Below are 19,003 nucleotides of genomic sequence, written 5' to 3' on the forward strand. Positions count from 1 at the left end.
GCTGTCGATCCTTTCACTGGGAGACGCCCGATATCCACATCAACTCTATCCCGCCGACTCTGGGCGAACTTTGATGACCAACAAACATAATTCCTCTCAGCGATCAGCTTTCTGAATGATTCACTGTCTTTCAGAGGAAGGGGGTATCTATGGTCTTCATTGTCAGCGTGTTTAGTTTCCCAGCGGACAAAGACTGCAGGGACGAGAGGTCTTCATTTGACGGATACGAAGTGTATCTAACCCGAGGACATTTCTGGTTTACGTTAGTGAAACAGTTGGTTATCAAACTACGAGAGGTTCCCATTGGTGCAAACCGATGTCACTCACTGATTAGGCCCAATAGTGGAATCAGATCAGCCGAGAGGGAGTTACCCCCGCTGATCCGCCTCTAGTCCCGCCTCGAACTCGCAGTCAAAGCGGAACAAACCTTAAAGTAAATGTCCTGTTTTTTTTAATGTATATCCAGTTCTCTCCGAGGGAAGTTGGGGGCGTTTGTGGATCATCTTCTGCGGCCGGAGTCTGATGTATCGCTGAGACGTAGGAGTAGACAGACAATATATTTTTTCCCAGGTTTGAAATGCCTTATACAAGAGACCATGCATTTGAGGTGAGAAAGGGTAAGTTTTAAAGCGATGTGAGGGGCAAGCTTTTCCACGTAGAGAATGGTGGATAGCTGGAATGTGCTGACTGGGTGATGGCAGATGCAGATACATTAGTGGCCTTTAAGAGCATTTATATAGGCAGATTGATGTGAAGAAAACAAAAGAATATAGACAGTGTGTAGGCAAAAAAATAGTTTAGTTGGATGTTTGATGAGTAACTTTTTTGATAGCAATGCACACAGCGTGTTGGAGAAACTCAGCAGGTCAGGCGGCATCCCTGGGAAAGAGTCAACCGTTGACGTTTCAGGCCAAGGTCATTCTTCAGGACTGCAATGGAAGGAGAGAAGTCAGAATAAAAAGGTGGGGGAGTGGAGGAAGTAGTACAAGGTCACAAGCGATTGGTGAAGCAAAGATCTGGAAAGTTGATTGGCGAAAGAGACAAAGGGCTGGGGAAGGGGGAACCTGATATGAGACTGTAGAAACCATGGATAAAAACGAAAGGGGGGGGGGATCACCAGAGGGAGGTTATGGGCAGGTAAGCAGATAATGGGGAATGGTGAGGGAGGGGGGGGGGTGGGAAATTAGCGGAAATTCGAGAAATCGATGTTCATGCCGACAGCTTGAAGGCTGCCCAAACGGAATATAAGGTGTTGTACCTCCAACCTGAGTCTGCCGTTATTGCGGTAATAGAGAAGCCCGTGGACTGACATGTCGGAATGGGAATGAGAAGTGAAATTAAAACAGGGAGATCCTTTTTTTTTTCTGGCGAAGCGGTCTCTAGTCTACGTCGGGTTTCACTTATATACAGGAGGCCACGGCGGGAAAACCGGATGCAGTAGATGACCCCAACAGGAGAAATACCGATTTCTCCTTCCGGTGATCAAAATTTTCACCTTTCCCCCTTTCCCACACTTTGACCTTTTACTTCTTCTCACCTCTTATTACTTCCCTATGGGCCCCTCCTCCGTCACTTTCTCCTCTTGCCCATTCTCCTCTCCTGTCAGTCTCTTTCATCCACAGCACTTTCCCACCCACCTGGCTTCCCTTATCCCCTTCCGAAGGCCTCCTTTCGTTCCCACTACCTTTTAATTGAGGCATCTCCCCTCTTCAGTCTCAGTCCTGAAGAAGGGGCTCGGTCCGAAATGTCGACTGTTTACTCTCTTCCGCAGACGCTCCCTGACCTGCCAAGTTCTTCAAGAATTTTGAAAGTTTTCATTTCATAGAGGAGTAACACAGAGGTTGGAGAGTATTTGTTATAGAGAGTGCAATGAAGAATCACCAGACTGATCCCTGGAGTGGTCTGGTCATCATGTGAAGAAAGATCAAATGTGATAACCCTTTCATTTAGAGAATCGAGGACGAAGAAGTGAACACATTGAAATGCACAACATCATTACCGGTTGAACCAATGAAAAAGGGGGTGGATTGTCCGGGACTGACATGAGGGGAAACATCTCCACTCCGAGAGTGGTGAATGTCTGTAAATCCCCACCACAGAAGGCCGGTGAAGACTCATGACCGTCCTCACGTAAAGCAGAGGTCGGCAGATGTGTGGGGACCGAAGGGATCGAGGAAATGAGGATCGGGCAGAAACATGTGGCTGAGATGGGAGCGCAGTCACCATCTTGTTGATCGCTCGATGGGCTGAATGGCCACCTTCTGCTGTTTCTTACTTGGTGAAGGTACACTTTCACTGTCCAGTGAAGCCTGGGGAATGCGAATAGAAGTTAATGTTTCTAAACATAGAACTGATTTGAATAGAACGTGCACATTTCCGGTCTCGGTGTGAACTGTATGGCGGACTGGTATGGGGACCGAACCCGTAAATCAGTGCCCTAAGGGAGGAGAAAGGGGGAAGATGTGGAGGAATGATTAAAAATTTATCTGGTGTCAATATGAATTAATGTGGAAATGCGGCAGGTGGGTCGTGCAGCGTGTGAGGGGTGAAGAGCAGAGTCACCGGTTTCGGAGGGAACTGTCAGCCGGTCATGTGATCCCGCTCCTCATTCCCATTTTATTGCAGATCTGCAGCACCTGTGAGTTTGTTTCCCGTGGTTATGCAGTTTAATCTTTCTTCCGTTCAGACAAGGCAATGAGATCCAGATCTGTCACGCCCTCTCGCTGTGGGTGGGCATTATTTTTCTTGACTCATTTCACTGCTACAAGCTGCGGTGTTTTCCAATGTACGACAGTATTTATGGGATAATTAAGCCTTTTCCATTGATCTGTGTGTCTCAAAAATGTGTACACTTTTCAAAGCTACAAACAAAGTTGTCTAATATTTCCACAAAATTAAAATGGGGAATCGGTTTACTGTTATTTTTTAAAAAAAATTTGAACAGCTCTATGCTGTATGCTATATTATCTATGATTTCCTTTCTAACCTCTTTGCTCTGCCTCCAAAACCCCCACTCCGGCTCTGAAAACGCAGATCTCAAATTGCGCATGCTCAGTCTCGGAAAGTGGGTGGTTTTCTTTCCGTTCTCTATTGAAGCGAATCGTCGCGGGGAGACGAGAGTAGGATTGCTGTCTGCGAGGATAGCACGTCAAGTTCGCATCGGTGAGTATTTGAGTCCTTTTCGAGAGGGCATGTTTGCAGATGGGCAGTGAATCCCGTTAACTCACCCGAACTGGGGATCGGTCTGGGTTGCTGGAGAGAGCCTGCCGGGGTCAATCCGGGTTGTGGGGCCTTCACACGGAACCGCCTGAGATGAGCCGCCGCTCAGCCCCTGTTGCTTTAGTCCGAAGAAAAGGTAAGGTGATGAAGCCGGGACTGCGCTCATCCGTTGAGTTGTACCTGGGAAAAATTACCTCCTTCACCCCGCGCGGTCTCGGATCCAAACTTCGCCGGGTTCAGTGTCTGAGGTCAATAACTGTTTTAGATAATTCAGGGCACGGGAAGCGGCCATTCGGCCTGTTGTTTTCTTGCAGCCGGAGGTTAAACGGGGTAATCACATTTGCGGGACACTGCTCCGTGTGTATGAGTAGTCTTATCTTTCGTCAGTCCAGACAAGGCAGTGAGATCCAGATTTGTGACGTTCCCTCTTTTTGTGTCGGCATTTTTTTTCTTGACTCCATTCCACTGTTACGACCCGCCGAAGCGCAGCGAATGTTTCCGGGTATATAACCCTATTAATGCGAGAATTAAGCCTTTTCCATTTGTCTGTTCCTCAAAAGTTTGCACACTTCGGTGAAATCGCCCTCCCGAAGTTCCAGAGCTGAAGCTCAGTCTGTCTAATATTTCCACATAATTAAAATGGGGAATAGTTTATTATTGTCGTACAGTGAAAATCTTGTCTTGCGTTATACCATCTACACAGATCAATACGTTACGCAGTATATTAGGTAAAACATTAACAGAGAGTAACAAAGGATTATGATTACAGAGAAAGTGCACTGCAGGTAGACATATGATGCAAAGTCACATCGCGTGACATTGTGAGGCCAGGAGTCCATCTTATTATGCTGGGGAGCATTCAGTTTGCTTATTACAATAGAATGGAAGCCGCCTTGAGCTTGGTGGTATGTTTTCTGTTTTTTTTTAATCTTCGCTCCGATGGGTGGTTGAGAATTGAGAATGTCTAGGGTCCTGGGAATCTTCGATTTTGTTTCCTGATTCACTGAGGCAGCGGGGAGCATATAAAGAGTCAATGGAAGGGAGGCTTGTTTCTGTGACGTGCTCAGCTGTGTCCACAGTTCTCTGCTCTTTCCTGCAGTCAAACGGAGAGCAGTAGCCGTAGGAAGTTGTGAAGTATCCGGATGGGATGCTTTCTGTGGTGCGTTCAGGGGCAAAGGGTATATACGAAAGTTCTTATTGTTTGTTATAGCTTTGACATTTTATAGGATTATATATATATATCGTAGTATGTACTATTAATTCAGTATCTGTGTATTGCTGGAGGACCATCAGTGATTGTCCTTGATCCCTTCTCCCACCTGGTTCCATCTGCTCATTCTGTGCCATCCTGTTCAACCTCCTTCCAACCTGTATCTCACCACGTCACTGATATATATGTCAACCGTCTTTCTTCTAACCATTGTCTCATTCTGAAGTACTGTACTGCACTTTTACCTCACTGAGTTTTCCAAGAACTGTATTTTTGTTCGGTTAATTGATGTTTAATTTAACACAGCACGAGGCAAGGTAAACGGAGCCATTAAGCCATTAAAGTTTAGTTTCACCATTACAAAATGGCTGCAGTGCTAATTGTTGTCACAATGAAACTTAGAGCACATTATATGCGTTTGTTATTTCCTTTCTCGATTATTTTCGGCGAGCCACTTCCTCCGTTTCCAGGGTAACAGCCCTCCGGAGCTGCAAGAGTTGTTGCACATTTCTATCACTCTGTATTCGCCGCTTCTTACCGCAGCGACAGTGACCACAGGAGCAACTGCAACAGAATGATGGTGGGAGGAAAGGATAGAAACCATAGAAACCATAGAACCATAGAAACTGCAGCACAGAAACAGGCCTTTTGGCCCTTCATGGCTGTGCCGAACCACTTTCTGCCTAGTCCCACTGACCTGCACACGGACCATATCACTCCATACACCTCCCATCCATGTAGCTGTCCAATTTATCCTTAAATGTTAAAAAAAGAACCCGCATTTACCACCTCGTCTGGCAGCTCATTCCATACTCCCACCACTCTCTGTGTGAAGAAGCCCCCCCAATGCTCCCTTTCAACTTCCCCCCCCCCCACCCTTAACCAATGTCCTCTTTTTTTTCTCCCCTCGCCTCAGTGGAAAAAGCCTGCTTGCATTCACTCTATCTATACCCATCATAATTTTATATACCTCTATCAAATCTCCCCTCATTCTTCTACCTCCAGGGAATAAAGTTCTAACCTATTCAACCTTTCTCTGTAACTGAGTTTCTCAAGTCCTGGTAACATCCTTGTAAACCTTCTCTGCACTGGTTCAATCTTATTTCTATCCTTCCTGTAATTTGGTGACCAAAACTGAACACAATACTCCAGATCCGGCCTCACCAATGCCTTATACAACCTCATCATAACATTCCAGCTCTTATACTCAGTACTTTGATTCATGAAGGCCAATGTACCAAAAGCTGTCTTTACGACCCTATCTACATGTAACCCCACCTTTAGGGAATTTTGTATCTGTATTCCCAGATCCCTCTGTTCAACAGCACTCTTCAGTGCCTTACTATTTACCCTGTATGTTCTACCTTGGTTTGTTCTTCCAAAGTGCAATACCTCACACTTTCCTGTATTAAACTCCATCTACCATTTCCCAGCCCATTTTTCCAGCTGGTCCAAGTCCCTCTGCAGGCTCTGAAAGCATTCCTTACTGTCTACTACACCTCCAATCTTTGTATCATCAGCAAATTTGCTGATCCAATTTACCACATTATCATCCAGATCATTGATATAGATGACAAATAACAATGGACCCAGCACTGATCCCTGTGGCACACCACTAGTCACAGGCCTCCACTCTGAGAAGCAATTCTCTACTAGCACTCTTTGGCTTCTTCCATTGAGCCAATGTCTAATCCAATTTACCTCCTCTCCATGCACACGTAGCAACTGAATTTGCCTAACTAACCTCCCATGCGGGACCTTGTCAAAGGCCTTATTGAAGTCCATGTAGACAACGTCCACTGCCTTCCCTTCATCCACTTTCCTGGTAACCTCCTCGAAAAACAATAGATTGGTCAAACATGACCTACCACGCACAAAGCCATGCTGACCTTCCCTAATAAGCCCCTGTCTATCCAAATGCTTGTAGATTCTGTCTCTTAGTACTCCCTCCAATAACTTACCCACTACCGACGTCAAATTTACCGGCCTATAATTTCCCGGATTACGTTTCAATCCTTTTTTAAAAACGAAACAACATGAGCCACGCTCCAATCCTCCGGTACCTCACCCATAGACACCGACATTTTAAATATTTCTGCCAGGGCCCCGCAATTCAACACTAGTCTCCTTCAAGTTCCAAGGGAACACCCTGTCAGGTCCTGGGGATTTATCCACTTTAGTTTTCCTCAAGATAGCAAGGACCTCCTCCTTTTCAATCTGTACAGTTTCCATGATCTCACTACTTGTTTCCCTTAATTCCATGGACTTCATGCTAGTTTCCTTAGTAAATTCAGACGCAAAAAAAAAAAAAGAAAAACATTTAAGACCTCCCCCATTTCTTTTGGTTCCGCACATAGCCGACAACGCTGATCTTCAAGACGACCAATTTTATCCCTTACAATCCTCTTACTCATAATATACCTGTAAAAACTCTTTGGATTATCCTTCACTTTGACTGCCAAGGCAAACTCATTTCTTCTTTTAGCCCTCCTGATTTCCTTCTTAAGTATTTTCTTGCACTTTTTATACTCCTCAAGCACCTTATTTACTCCCTGTTTCCTGTACATGTCATACAACTCTCTTTTCTTCTTTATCAGAGTTGCAATATCCCTTGAGAACCAAGGTTCCTTATTCCTATTCACTTTGCCTTTAATCCTGACAGGAACATACAAACTCTGCGCTCTCAAAATTTCTCCTTTGAAGGCTTCCCACCTACCGATCACACCCTTCCCAGAGAACAACCTGTCCCAATCCACGCTTTCTAGATCGTTTCTCATTTCTTCATATTGGCCTTCTTCCAGTTCAGAACCTCAACCTTAGGACCAGATCTATCCTTTTCCATGATCAAGTTGAAACTAACGGTGTTATGATCACTGGAACCAAAGTGATACCCTACACACACTTCCGTCACTTGTCCTAACTCGTTTCCTAACAGGAGATCCAATATTGCATCCCCTCTAGTTGGTCCCTCCTGTGCAATGAACAGGATTTGATAAGTGATCTTGATGTGCAATGTACAGGATTTGATAACTGATCGTGAAGTAAACGAGCAATTAGGAGGTCGTGACCATAATATGATACGTTTTTATCTGCAAGTTGAGAGGGATAAGGGCAGATCAGAAGTGTCAGTATTGCAGTTGAATAAAGGAGACTATGGAACCATTAGGGAGGAGCTGGCCAAAGTTGACTGGTCGGATATCCTAGCAGAAAAGACAGTGGAACAGCGATGGCAGGTATTCTTGGGAATAATGCACAAGGTGAAAAATCAGTTCATCCCCCGGAGAAGGAAGGATTCAAAGGGGGGAAAGTGGCCACAGTGGTTGACAAAGGAAGTCAGAGAGAGCATAGCATTAAAAGAGAAGTATAACAGAGCTAAGGTGAGTGGGAAGACGGATGATTGGGAAGTTTTTAAGGAGCAACAGAACTTAACTAAAAAGGCAATGGGGGAGAAAAAATGAGGTATGAACGCAAGCTAGCTAGGAATATGAAGGAGGATAGCAATTTTTTTTTAGGTATGTGAAGAGAAGGAAGATAGTTGAGAACAATGTTGGGTCGTTGAAAAATGAATTGGGAGAAATTGTTACGGGAAACAGAGAAATGGCAGACAAATTTAATAAGTACTTTGGATCTGTCTTCACTGGGGAAGACACAAGCAATCTTCCAAATGTATGGATGTGCCAAGGACATAGGGTAACAGAGGAACTGAAACAGGTTGACATTAGGAAGGAAACGGTGATGAGTAGACTGATGGGACTGAAGGCTAACAAATCCCCAGGTCCAGATGGTTTGCATCCTAGGGTACTAAAGGAGGTGGCTCTGGAAATTGCGGATGCATTGGTGATCATTTTCCAATGTTCCTTAGATTCAGGATCAGTTCCTGAGGATTGGCGACTGGCTAATGTTATCCCACTTTTTAAGAAAAGAGGGAGGAAGAAAGCAGAGAACTATCACCCTGTTAGCCTAACTTCAGTAGTGGGGAAGATGATAGAGTCCATTATTAAAGAGGAAATAGCGGGTCCATTATTAAAGATGAAATAGCGGCATATCTTGATAGCAGTGATAGGATTGGGCCAAGCCAGCATGGATTTACCAAGGGCAAATCATGCTTGACTAATCTATTGGAGTTTTTCGAGGATGTAACCAGGAAGATAGATGCGGGAGATTCAGTGGATGTGGTGTACCTTGACTTTCAGAAGGCATTCAATAAGGTACCACCTAGGAGATTGGTGAGTAAAATCAGAGCTCATGGCATTGGGGGGAGGATATTGACATGGATAGAAAACTGGTTGGCAGATAGAAAGCAAAGGGTAGCAGTGAATGGGTGTATCTCGGAATGGCAGGTGGTGACTAGTGGGGTGCCACAGGGCTCGGTATTGGGACCACAGCTGTTTACAATTTACGTCAATGACTTAGAGGAAAGTATTGTGAATAACAGCAGCAAGTTTGCTGATGATACTAAGCTGGGTGGCAGTGTGACATGTGATGAGGATGTTAGGAGAATTCAAGGTGACTTGGATAAGCTGGATGAGTGGGCAGAAACTTGGCAGATGGCGCTTAATGTGAATAAGTGTGAGGTTATTCACTTTGGGAGCAAGAACAGGAAGGCAGATTATTATCTGAATGGTGTGGAGTTAGGTAAGGGTGAAATACAAAGAGATCTAGGAGTACTTGTTCATCAGTCTCTGAAGGTGAATGAGCAAGTGCAGCAGGCAGTGAAGAAGGCTAATGGAATTCTGGCCTTTATTAGAAAGGGAATTGAGTACAAGAGCATGGAAATCCTTCTGCATTTGTACAGGACCCTCGTGAGACCACACCTGGAGTATTGTGTGCAGTTTTGGTCTCCAGGGTTAAGGAAGGACATCCTGGCTGTGGAGGAGGTGCAGCGTAGGTTCACCAGGTTAATTCCTGGGATGTCCGGACTGTCTTACGCAGAGAAGTTAGAGAAACTGGGCTTGTACACGCTGGAATTAAAGAGATTGAGGGGGGATCTGATTGAGACATAAGATTATTAAGGGATTGGACAAGATAGAGGCAGGAAATATGTTCCAGATGCTGGGAGAGTCCAGTACCAAGGGCATGGTTTAAGAATAAGGGGTAGGTCATTTAGGACAGAGTTGAGGAGGAACAACTTCTCCCAGAGAGTTGTGGAGGTGTGGAACACACTGCCTCAGAAGGCAGTGGAGGCCAATTCTCTGGATGCTTTCTAGAAGGAGCTAGATAGGTATCTTATGGATAGGGGAATCAAGAGTTATGGGGACAAGGCAGGAACCGGGTATTGATAGTAGATGATCAGCCATGATCTCAGAATGGCGGTGCAGGCTCAAAGGGCCGAATGGTCTACTTCTGCACCTATTGTCTATTGTTTCACACTCTTTGTGATGATTGGTGAAAGTTCCACCGGGTGGTAGTCGTTTCATTCTGAAAGTGTAGAGTTATTTGGTACAGGGATGATGCCGGCTCATTTGAAGCCTGGATTAGTGAAGTGCTGACGATGGTCGTGAAGTTATCAGTGAGATGGTGTGCACACTGCCGGAGTATTTCTCCTGGGGTGTTTTCTGGCCCGGCAGCATCACAGGGGTTGAATCTCTGAAGAATCCTTTCATCTGCTGTTGTTCTAAAGTGTAGTTATTCTCCTCGGAAATGGAGCTTTCGTGACTTGCTCAAGTTGCGTGCCCCGAAGCATCGTTTAGAGCGTCAGGGAGGGGAACGTCACTGATACAGTCAAAGCTAAGCAATGCCCTTGATGCCCAGCCAAATATGCCAAAGGTTGTTCCCCAGGGTTGAGAAGTCCAAAGCCAAAGAGCACAGATACAAAGAAGCGGAGATCAGAGACACCAGAGAGGCAATCTCAATACACAGAGCGAGTGAGTATCTGGAATGAGCTGCTCAGTGTTTGCATCGTTGGTTCTCTACCTCTGGTTCAATATTCTCACCGTGTTTGGACAATTCCCACTCACTTTCATCTCTCTGTGACAACTGGAAATGAAAAAAACACTCAAGTCGTTAGTAACCTGAAATCAATTCAGAAATTGTTTGAAGCCATTCCGACACAGGGTGTTGGAGCTGAAACATTAACTTTGTTTCTCTCCACAGATATTCTTTATCTGTTGAGTGTTTCTTGTATTTGCAGTTTTGTTTTTAGAACAGTTCGTTGGAATGATTTAAGTCTCCTGGGAAGTGGACTTGTGTAGGACGCACAATGTAATTCATTCTCTTACAGCAGAGAAACAGAGCTTTCAGCCCATCTGTTCTGTGCCATTCTCTGCCCAGCCCCATCCACGTGCACCCAGACCATAGCCCTCAATACCTTCCTCATCCATGTACACGTACAAAATTCTCTTAAATGCTGCAATTGAACCTGCATCCGCGTTCGTGTCACCCTCTGAGTGAAGTAGTTTCTCCTCAGATTCCCCTTAAATATTTCACTTTTTGCCCTGAACCCATGATCTCATCCAATCTGAGTGGCAAAGGCCTACATTCATTCGCCCTATTTATACCATCACAGCTTGGTATACCACTAGCAGGCGTTCGCAGTCTGGGATCCATGGATCCCACGGTTAATGGTAGGGGTCTATGGCATAAAAAAAGTTCGGGAACCTCTGCTAGCTTCTCTCCTCAATCTCCTGTGCTTCACGGAATCAATTTCTAACTTGTTTAATCTACCCTTGTAACTCAGTTCCTTAAATGCCAGCAACATCCGTGTCTGCCAGGGCTCCTGTAGTCTCTATACTAGCCTCCCAAGAGCTATTTGTTATAAACTGGTCCATCTCTGACACGTCCGTGTCCTTTCCTGATCTCTCTCTGTCTCCATCTCGAGAGACAGGCTGTCAACCGACTTCAATTATAAACCTACTGATTCCTATGATAATCTCGACCATACCTCTTCCCAACCTATCAATCGTAAAATGCTCTTTCCTTTTCTCAGTTTCTTTGCTTCCACTGCATCAGTTCCCAGGGTGTGGCTGTCCTCCCTCCGCTGTTCCCAGAATGTGGCTGTCCTCCCTCCGCTGTTCCCAGGATGTGGCTGTCCTCCCTCCGCTGCTCCCAGAATGTGGCTTTCCTCCCTCCGCTGTTCCCAGGATGTGGCTGTCCTCCCTCCGCTGTTCCCAGAATGTGGCTGTCCTCCCTCCGCTGTTCCCAGGATGTGGCTGTCCTCCCTCCGCTGTTCCCAGGATGTGGCTGTCCTCCCTCCGCTGTTCCCAGAATGTGGCTGTCCTCCCTCCGCTGTTCCCAGAATGTGGCTGTCCTCCCTCCGCTGTTCCCAGGATGTGGCTGTCCTCCCTCCGCTGTTCCCAGAATGTGGCTGTCCCCCCTCCACCGTTGATGCTGTCCTCACTCACATTTACCATCCGTCCGTGCTCACCCCATCTTGCTACCACCGTAATAGTGATAGAGTTCTTCTTGTCCTTACCTACCACCCCTTCAGTCTCTGCAACTTCCACCATCTCCAAAGAGATTTTAAAACTAAACATATCTTTGCCTTCCTCTCTCCCACCCCGCCCTCTTCTTTCAACAGGGATCACTCTGTCCACAATTCCCTTCTTCATTCATCCTTCCTCACTAAACTCCCTGCAGCCACTTATTCCTGAAAGCGACCTATGTGCGACAGCTACCCGTACACCTCCTCCCTAAACTCCATTCAGACACAAAACAGTCCTTCCAGGAACACTTCACCTGCGAATCTGCTGGGGTCATCTATTGTGTCCCGTGATCCCGATGCGGCCTCATTTACATTGGTAATACACGCCATAAATAGGGTGTCCGTTTTGTTGAGCATCTCTGTATCATCTGCCACAAGGACGACTTCGCAGTAGCCAAACATTTTAATTCTGATTCCCATTCCGATGTCTCGATCGATGGCTTCCTCTTGTGCCAAGATGAGACCGCCCTCAGGGTGGAGGAGCAACAACTTGTATTCCATCTGGGTTCCCTCCAACCTGATTGTATGAATATTGAATTATCCTTCCAGTAAACAAATTCCCCCCACGCACTTCTCTATTCCCCACTCTGAACTTTCATTTCTGCTCACCAGCCTATTACTTCCCCTGGGTCCCCTCTTTCCCTTTCTCCTATTGATAACACTCCGATTCTTTCTTCTCCAGCCCTTGACCTGCCCATCACTTGAATTCACCTATCACCTTCCAGCTGGCCTCTTTCTCCTCCCCGACCTTTTTATTCAGATATCTTCCCCCTCCCTCCTCAGTAATGAAGAAGTCTCTTTGCACAAAATGTCGACTGTTTTCTCTTTTCCATAGATACTGCCGGATGTGCTGACTTCCTCCAGCATTTTGTGTGTGTTGCTTTGGATTTCCTGCATCTGCAGGCTTTTTCGTGTTTACGTATGGTAATTACCATGACGATAATTTGTGCTTTGTTGAGATTATATCGGGAATCTGGAGTAAAATCCTGCAGCCCCTACTAACACAGGTTACACAGATCAAAGAACAAACTGCCGGAGGAACTCCGTGGGTCGGGCAGCATCTGTGGAGGGAAATCAACCGTCAACATTTCGGGCCGAGACCCTCCCTCTGGAATGAGAGTGGACGGGAAATAGTCGAAGAAAAGAGGTGAGGGGTGAGGCTGGGGAAAGAGATGGGGAGTGAGAGGTGGATTCAGGTGATGAGGAAGGTGGAAAGTTGGAAATAGTGACAGTGGTGGGACGTGAGTGGTGGGGACAACATGGGGCTGTAGAAGGTGGAAATTAATTCCATAGATGATGAACAAAGAGGTTAGAGAGTATTTGTTACAGAGATTCACCAGACTGATTCCTGGAGGAGATGAAGATCAGTGATAGTCTTCAAATAAAACAGAAATCGGCAGATGTGAGGTGAACGAAGGGATCGAGGAAATAAGGATCAGCCAGGAACATGTGTCTGAAATGTGAGAGCAGCTGTCATATTCATGGTTGAGGGGCTGAATGGCCGCCACCTGTTGTTTCTCACTTGGTGTTTCAGTGTTGCTGTCCAGTGAGCCCGGAGGAATGAAAATAGAAATCAGTGTTTATAAACACAGAGGTGATTTGAATAAAAACTGCGCATTTCCAGTTTTGGTCTAAGTTGCGTGTCGGACCGGGATGGGAATTGAACAGATAGCTCTGAGACCGGGGGATGGGGGACGGGGGTGGAGCAATGGGGCCGGGGAAGATACACAGGGAATATTAAAAATGTAGCTGGTGTAAAATTGAAACAATTGAAAAATGCGGAATGTGGGTCGGGCAGCATGTGGGGGCGAGGAACAGAGTCACCGGTTCAGGTGGTAGACCCTCCACACGTCACGTGATCCACTTTCTCGATTTTATTTCAACGCAGATCTGCAACATCAGCGTTTTTTTTACGAGGCCCCGCCCACGGTCTGATGACGCGGCCATTACTTCGCAAATACTCACAGTCCACGGATGGGCTGTAGTTTTCTTTCCGTTCTGTCTTGAAGTGGATCGTCAGCGGGGAGCCGGGGGACGGATCACTTGTCTGCGGGGCAAATGAATCGTTACCATCGGTGAGTACTAAGGCCCGTTCCGAGTTGGGGGGGGGGATCGAGACCGACAATTTCCCGTAGGTGAGAACTAAGACTGATCCCGAGGGGCGTGGCCTGATGTTGGGCAGTGAGTCCCGTTAAATTCACCGAAATAGCGGCCTCGCCCCGCTTCCTGGACACAACCTACCGGGGTTGCTTCGGGTTGTGAGACCTTCACAACGAACCGCCCGAGATGAGCCGCCGCTCAATACCTACTGCTCTGGTTCCAGGAGGGGATGAGGTGGTGATGCCGGGACTGATCCCATCCGTTGAGTTGCACCTGGGGAACCTGCTTCCCACCACCTCATTGATGTATATCACCCATCTTGTTCAACCTCTGTCCAGTCTGTATCTCACCACCTCAATGATATATATCAACCATCTTGTTCAACCTCTGTCCAGTCTGTATCCCACCACCTCAATGATATATATCAACCATCTTGTTCAACCTCTGTCCAGTCTGTATCTCACCACCTCAATGATATATATCAACCATCTTGTTCAATCTCTGTCCAGCCTGTATCTCACCACCTCAATGATATATATCAACCATCTTGTTCAACCTCTGTCCAGTCTGTATCCCACCACCTCAATGATATATATCAACCATCTTGTTCAATCTCTGTCCAGTCTGTATCCCACCACATCAATGATATATATCAACATCTTTCTTATAACCTTTGCCATCATTGTGAAATGTTGTTTCTCACCTTTTACATCATTGCGTTTTCCAGGAATAGTTTTGTTTTTCGTTAGCTAGAACTACGAGAGCTTTCACTGAATACAGTGCGAGGCAGGGTAAAATCAGCCATTGCAGTTTTAGTTTCACCGTTACAAAATAGCTGCTTTGTATCTTTGCCATAATTAAACATGTAGAATATGATTAACTAGTTATTTCCTTTTTCGGTTAATTTCGGTGAGCCCCTTCCTCCATTTCCATAGTAACAGCCAGTCAGAGCTGCAGCAAGTGTTGCAAGAAGAATTGCACATTTTTTCGCCCTTTGGTCACCGGCTCTCAGCGTGGAGACAGTGGCCTCAGGAGCAAATGCAACCGAATAATAGTGCGAGGAAAGGATGCTGTGAGCATTGACTGTACGGAATGTATTACACCAGGGTCAGAATGAACTGAGAACTAACCAATTAGAGGGGTGGGGTGGCATTTACACAAATCTGTTGAACAGTTTGAGGTGCCCCATCATTTTGCAATCAGTTAATATTTGTGCAATAAAATAGAGGGAAAAAACTACTGTTACAGGAAATTTAAAGCATGAATAAGAAAATACTGGAAGCGCTCAGCAAATCGGCAGCATCTTGAGCAGCCCCAGCTCTGACATGGGGTCTTCCACCATTTCTCCCTTCACAGATATGTCCTGATGTACTGAATTCCCAGCATTTTCTGTTGTATAATTTTACATTGTAAACAGTTTGTTCCTGTTACACTGTGGGAAACATAGCAGCCAACTGTGCTGGGCAAGATCCCACAGATCAATGGCATAGTGATCAAATGTGCTCAGTTTAGCTGTTGGAGTCAAGCTGAAGTGTATCCGCATCCTCTCACAATCTACAGACCGGTGAACCAGCCTGAGCCCCGGCCCCGGCAGAGGGTCATTAGGTTCCAGTTCCATCTCAGTTTGTGAATCGGAAATGGCAGGAACTCCACAATCCACGGCAAATACCTCCCAGGGGAGTCTGTGTCCGGGTTATCATATTGTGATGGAGTCTCTGAGAATATGGAACTGTCAGAATACGGGCTACAGTCCAGACTGGTAATCCTACAAACAGCAAAGAGTCCCAGGGGAGTCTGTGTGTGGGTTATTATACTAGGAAGGAGTCTGTAAGAACATGGAACTGGCGGTATACGGGCTTCAGTCCAGGTTGGTAATTCTACAGCTGGGATCGGAATTTCCTCACTCTGCAGTTAGGCTGCAGTCGGGGCGTCTGGTTGTGGGGAAAACACTGCCTGCACCACTCAGTGGGATGTCATGTCTGTCAAGTATTTTGAAGATTTTTGAAGAGAACTATGGGGATGGATGAAGTTGAGCAGGGATGTTGCCCACATGGACTTTGGTAAAGCCTCTAACCAGATCCTGCATGCCAGCTGATCTGAAGGGTTCGGTCACGTGGGATTCAAGAGGCTCTTTCTGCCTACATATCTCGGATAGAGAGGCAGCGAAATTGCTTCCGGCGTACTGAAGCTGAGTTTTGGGAGGCCGATATGGGAGTGGCTGAGGCCCTGGATACATTAGTGCTGATTTGTCTGGACCCCGATGAGAAGGGCGGCGTTTCCACTTTTGTGGGAACAAACACTCCTGTTGTGAGGAGGCTCATGGGAGCCTGCAGGGAGAAAGCTGGAGAGAGCTTCCTGAGGGCATTGTCCGTTCACCCGGTGTTTCGAGCGAGCCGCTTTTGAGGAAGTGCGTGGCTGCATTGGGCCGGATCACGAGTTCAGACAAGGGACTGTCTGGTTTACCTAGACCAAGACAATCATCCGGGAAAGAAGCAAGAGTCATGTAAAACCCCAAATTTCCCGGCATGCCCGAGGGCGAGGCCCTCTTGGTGGATGCTCCGGAAGAGTACGAAGACGAGCTGGGCGTGCTTGCTGGGGTACTGGTGAGGCCCGGACTGCAGAAGCCCTGGGTTGTACAGGCGAACCCGATGGCCGTGATCGTCAGGGACACTACGAAGAGGGAGGTCACCTTCAAGCGGGGGATGCGCCTGTCGAATCTTTTCCCCGGTGACGGTAATGCCTCGTATCCCTGTGAGACAAACCGGGGAGAAACTGTTGGCAAAGGGGGGAAAGCTGACCGCTGAGTCACTCAACTTCGGGAACTCGCCGGTGCCGCCGGGCTGGAAAAGGAGGCTGGTAGAGAAGATGGTGAAGCTGGGAGGTGTCTTTTCCACTGACGAGTTTGATGTGGGTTGTTCCAAGTGCACTCGTTATACTATCCGGGTGACCGACCTCACCCCTTTCAGAGAACAGCCGCGGAGACTGGCCCCTGCAGACGTGGAAGACGTGCGGCAGCATTTCTGTAAGCTGAAGGAAGCTGGGATCATCACTGAGACCAGAATCCCCTATGCGTCTCCAATCCTACTGGCCCGAAACACGATAGGGAAGGTACACATGTGTGTGGACTATAGGACTCTGAACAGGCATATTATCCCAGACCAGTATACGGTCCCAAGGATCGAAGACGCGCTGGTCTGTCTGAGTGGTGCGAAGTGGTTCAGTGTGCTGGACATGGGGAATGACTATTACCAGATCCCTGTCAGTGAGGCCGACAATGAGAGTATGGCATTTATATGTCACCTGGGAATTTTCCACTTCGAAACGATGCCCCAGGGCATATCGGAGGCACCTGCAAAATTCCAGCGTGTCAAGGAGAAAACAGTGGGGGCTATGAGCGCATGCAGGGCTGGACAGGGACGGAGAGTGGGAGAGCTTTACTGTCCCGCGGGTGAAAGTCATGTGTCAGTTTGCCATCACGGTGAAGACAGACGGGAAGCAGGGGCAGGATCGAATGATAGATCAACTGGGGGATCCGATGACGCCGTTCCAGAAGTTTGCTGTAACCTGACAGCTCTGAAGACAAACCAGTTGCCGGAATTGAGTTCTGGCGAAGTGGCAGCTGCTCGGCGAGATGACCCGGACATCGGTACTATTTGGTCAGCAGCCAAAAAGGGAGACATGGCTCAGGCGGAGAAGAGGAAACACGCTATCTTGCCTCCATTACTGAGAGAATGGCCCAGGTTGGAGTTGAGGAACCAGATCCTATACCGGGTCACGTCGCCTCCGGACAGACCTCGCCGTTCCGTGCTGGTTCTCCCAGAGAAATAATGGGAATTGCGTTGAAGTCACTTCATGATGATTCTGAACATTTCGGGGTTGAAAAGACCTATAGATTGTTCCACAGGCCTACTGGCCCTAATTGAATCCGGAGGTCGAAGAAAACTGCAAGTCGTGCACTCGATGCACACGGAGGAAGACACCGCCTACGCGGGAATCTCCCTTGTCCCATTTGCAGAGCGCGGGACTCCTTGACCTGGCGTGTATCGACTTCGTGTCAGTACAACCCGATGCCAGCAGCACGGCGAATGTCTTAGTCATCACGGATCACTACACCAAATATGCGCAGGCTGTCCCGACTAATGATCAGAGGGCGACAACGGAGGCAAAGGTGTTTTGGAAGACGTGTTTAATTTATTATGGCCTCTCCAGGCGAACATATTGTGATCACAGACGGGACTTCGAGAGCAAACACATACATGAGTTACTGGGCATGCTTGGAGTCGAGAAGTCGGGGATTACTCACAATCATCCGCTGGTCGATCCCCAGCCCTAGAGATTCAATCAGACCCTGATAGACATGCTCAGGACTTTGGAGATCAGCAAGGCCAGCAGATGGAGTCAAATTTTTGGACTTCTGGCCAACTGTTACAACCGTACATGAAATGAAGCTACCGGGTACTCGCCATATTAGCTGATGTTCCGGCGCAAGGCGAGGTTGCCCGTCGGCCTTTTTTTCTGGGACCGACGAGGGCGACTTACCACCGAAGACTTATCTGAAGTATGTGTCTGATATGAGTAGAGAGTTGAAAAAAGCGTATGAATTAGCTGGGGCCGCGGCAGCCAGGCAGAATCAAGGAATTAAGAGGAGGTATGATCAAAAGGTGAGGTTCTCCCATCTCCTGCCGGAAGAGCGAGTCCTCATAATGAATTTGGGGCTACCTGGGAAGCATAAGTTGGCTGATCGCTGGGCGGCTACGCCCTATGTGGTGGAGAGTCAAGTGCCAAACGTGCCAGTTTTCCAAGTGAAACCAGAGGATGGGAATGGGCCTGTCAAGATTCTCCATCAGAACCACCTTCTGCCTTTGGGACAAGAGGTGCAGGTTGACTCAGAGCCCGACCTGCAGCCTACACCACTAAGTAAACTCTGAGGAAACGCTGCGCAACTGCAGGACGAACAGCAGGCGAGATTAGACCGGCCCCCGCCACTGAGTGGGATACTGATTCGGTGACTTTAGAAATCGTGGACGCACTGGTAATTATTTTCCAATGTTCGA

The 19,003-nt window shown here is 47.2% G+C and overlaps 1 protein-coding gene across 6 annotated transcripts in view; it reads left to right on the forward strand.

Annotated features, from left to right (window-relative positions):
- The first annotated feature begins 3,065 nt into the window (after positions 1 to 3,065).
- Positions 3,066 to 19,003, forward strand: part of LOC140208597 (uncharacterized) — a 35,628-nt gene continuing 19,690 nt past the window's right edge. Inside the window, exons 1-3 of one of the 6 annotated variants that reach the window (XM_072277388.1) lie at positions 3,066 to 3,162; positions 12,857 to 12,996; positions 13,738 to 13,924. In XM_072277388.1, coding sequence (XP_072133489.1) covers positions 13,908 to 13,924 — 17 coding nt within the window. In that variant the 5' untranslated portion in view covers positions 3,066 to 3,162; positions 12,857 to 12,996; positions 13,738 to 13,907. The other 5 variants (XM_072277386.1, XM_072277390.1, XM_072277389.1 and 2 more) reach the window with 5 other exon arrangements.

This window comes from Mobula birostris, chromosome 13, assembly GCF_030028105.1.
Source record: "Mobula birostris isolate sMobBir1 chromosome 13, sMobBir1.hap1, whole genome shotgun sequence".
NCBI lineage: Eukaryota > Metazoa > Chordata > Chondrichthyes > Myliobatiformes > Myliobatidae > Mobula > Mobula birostris.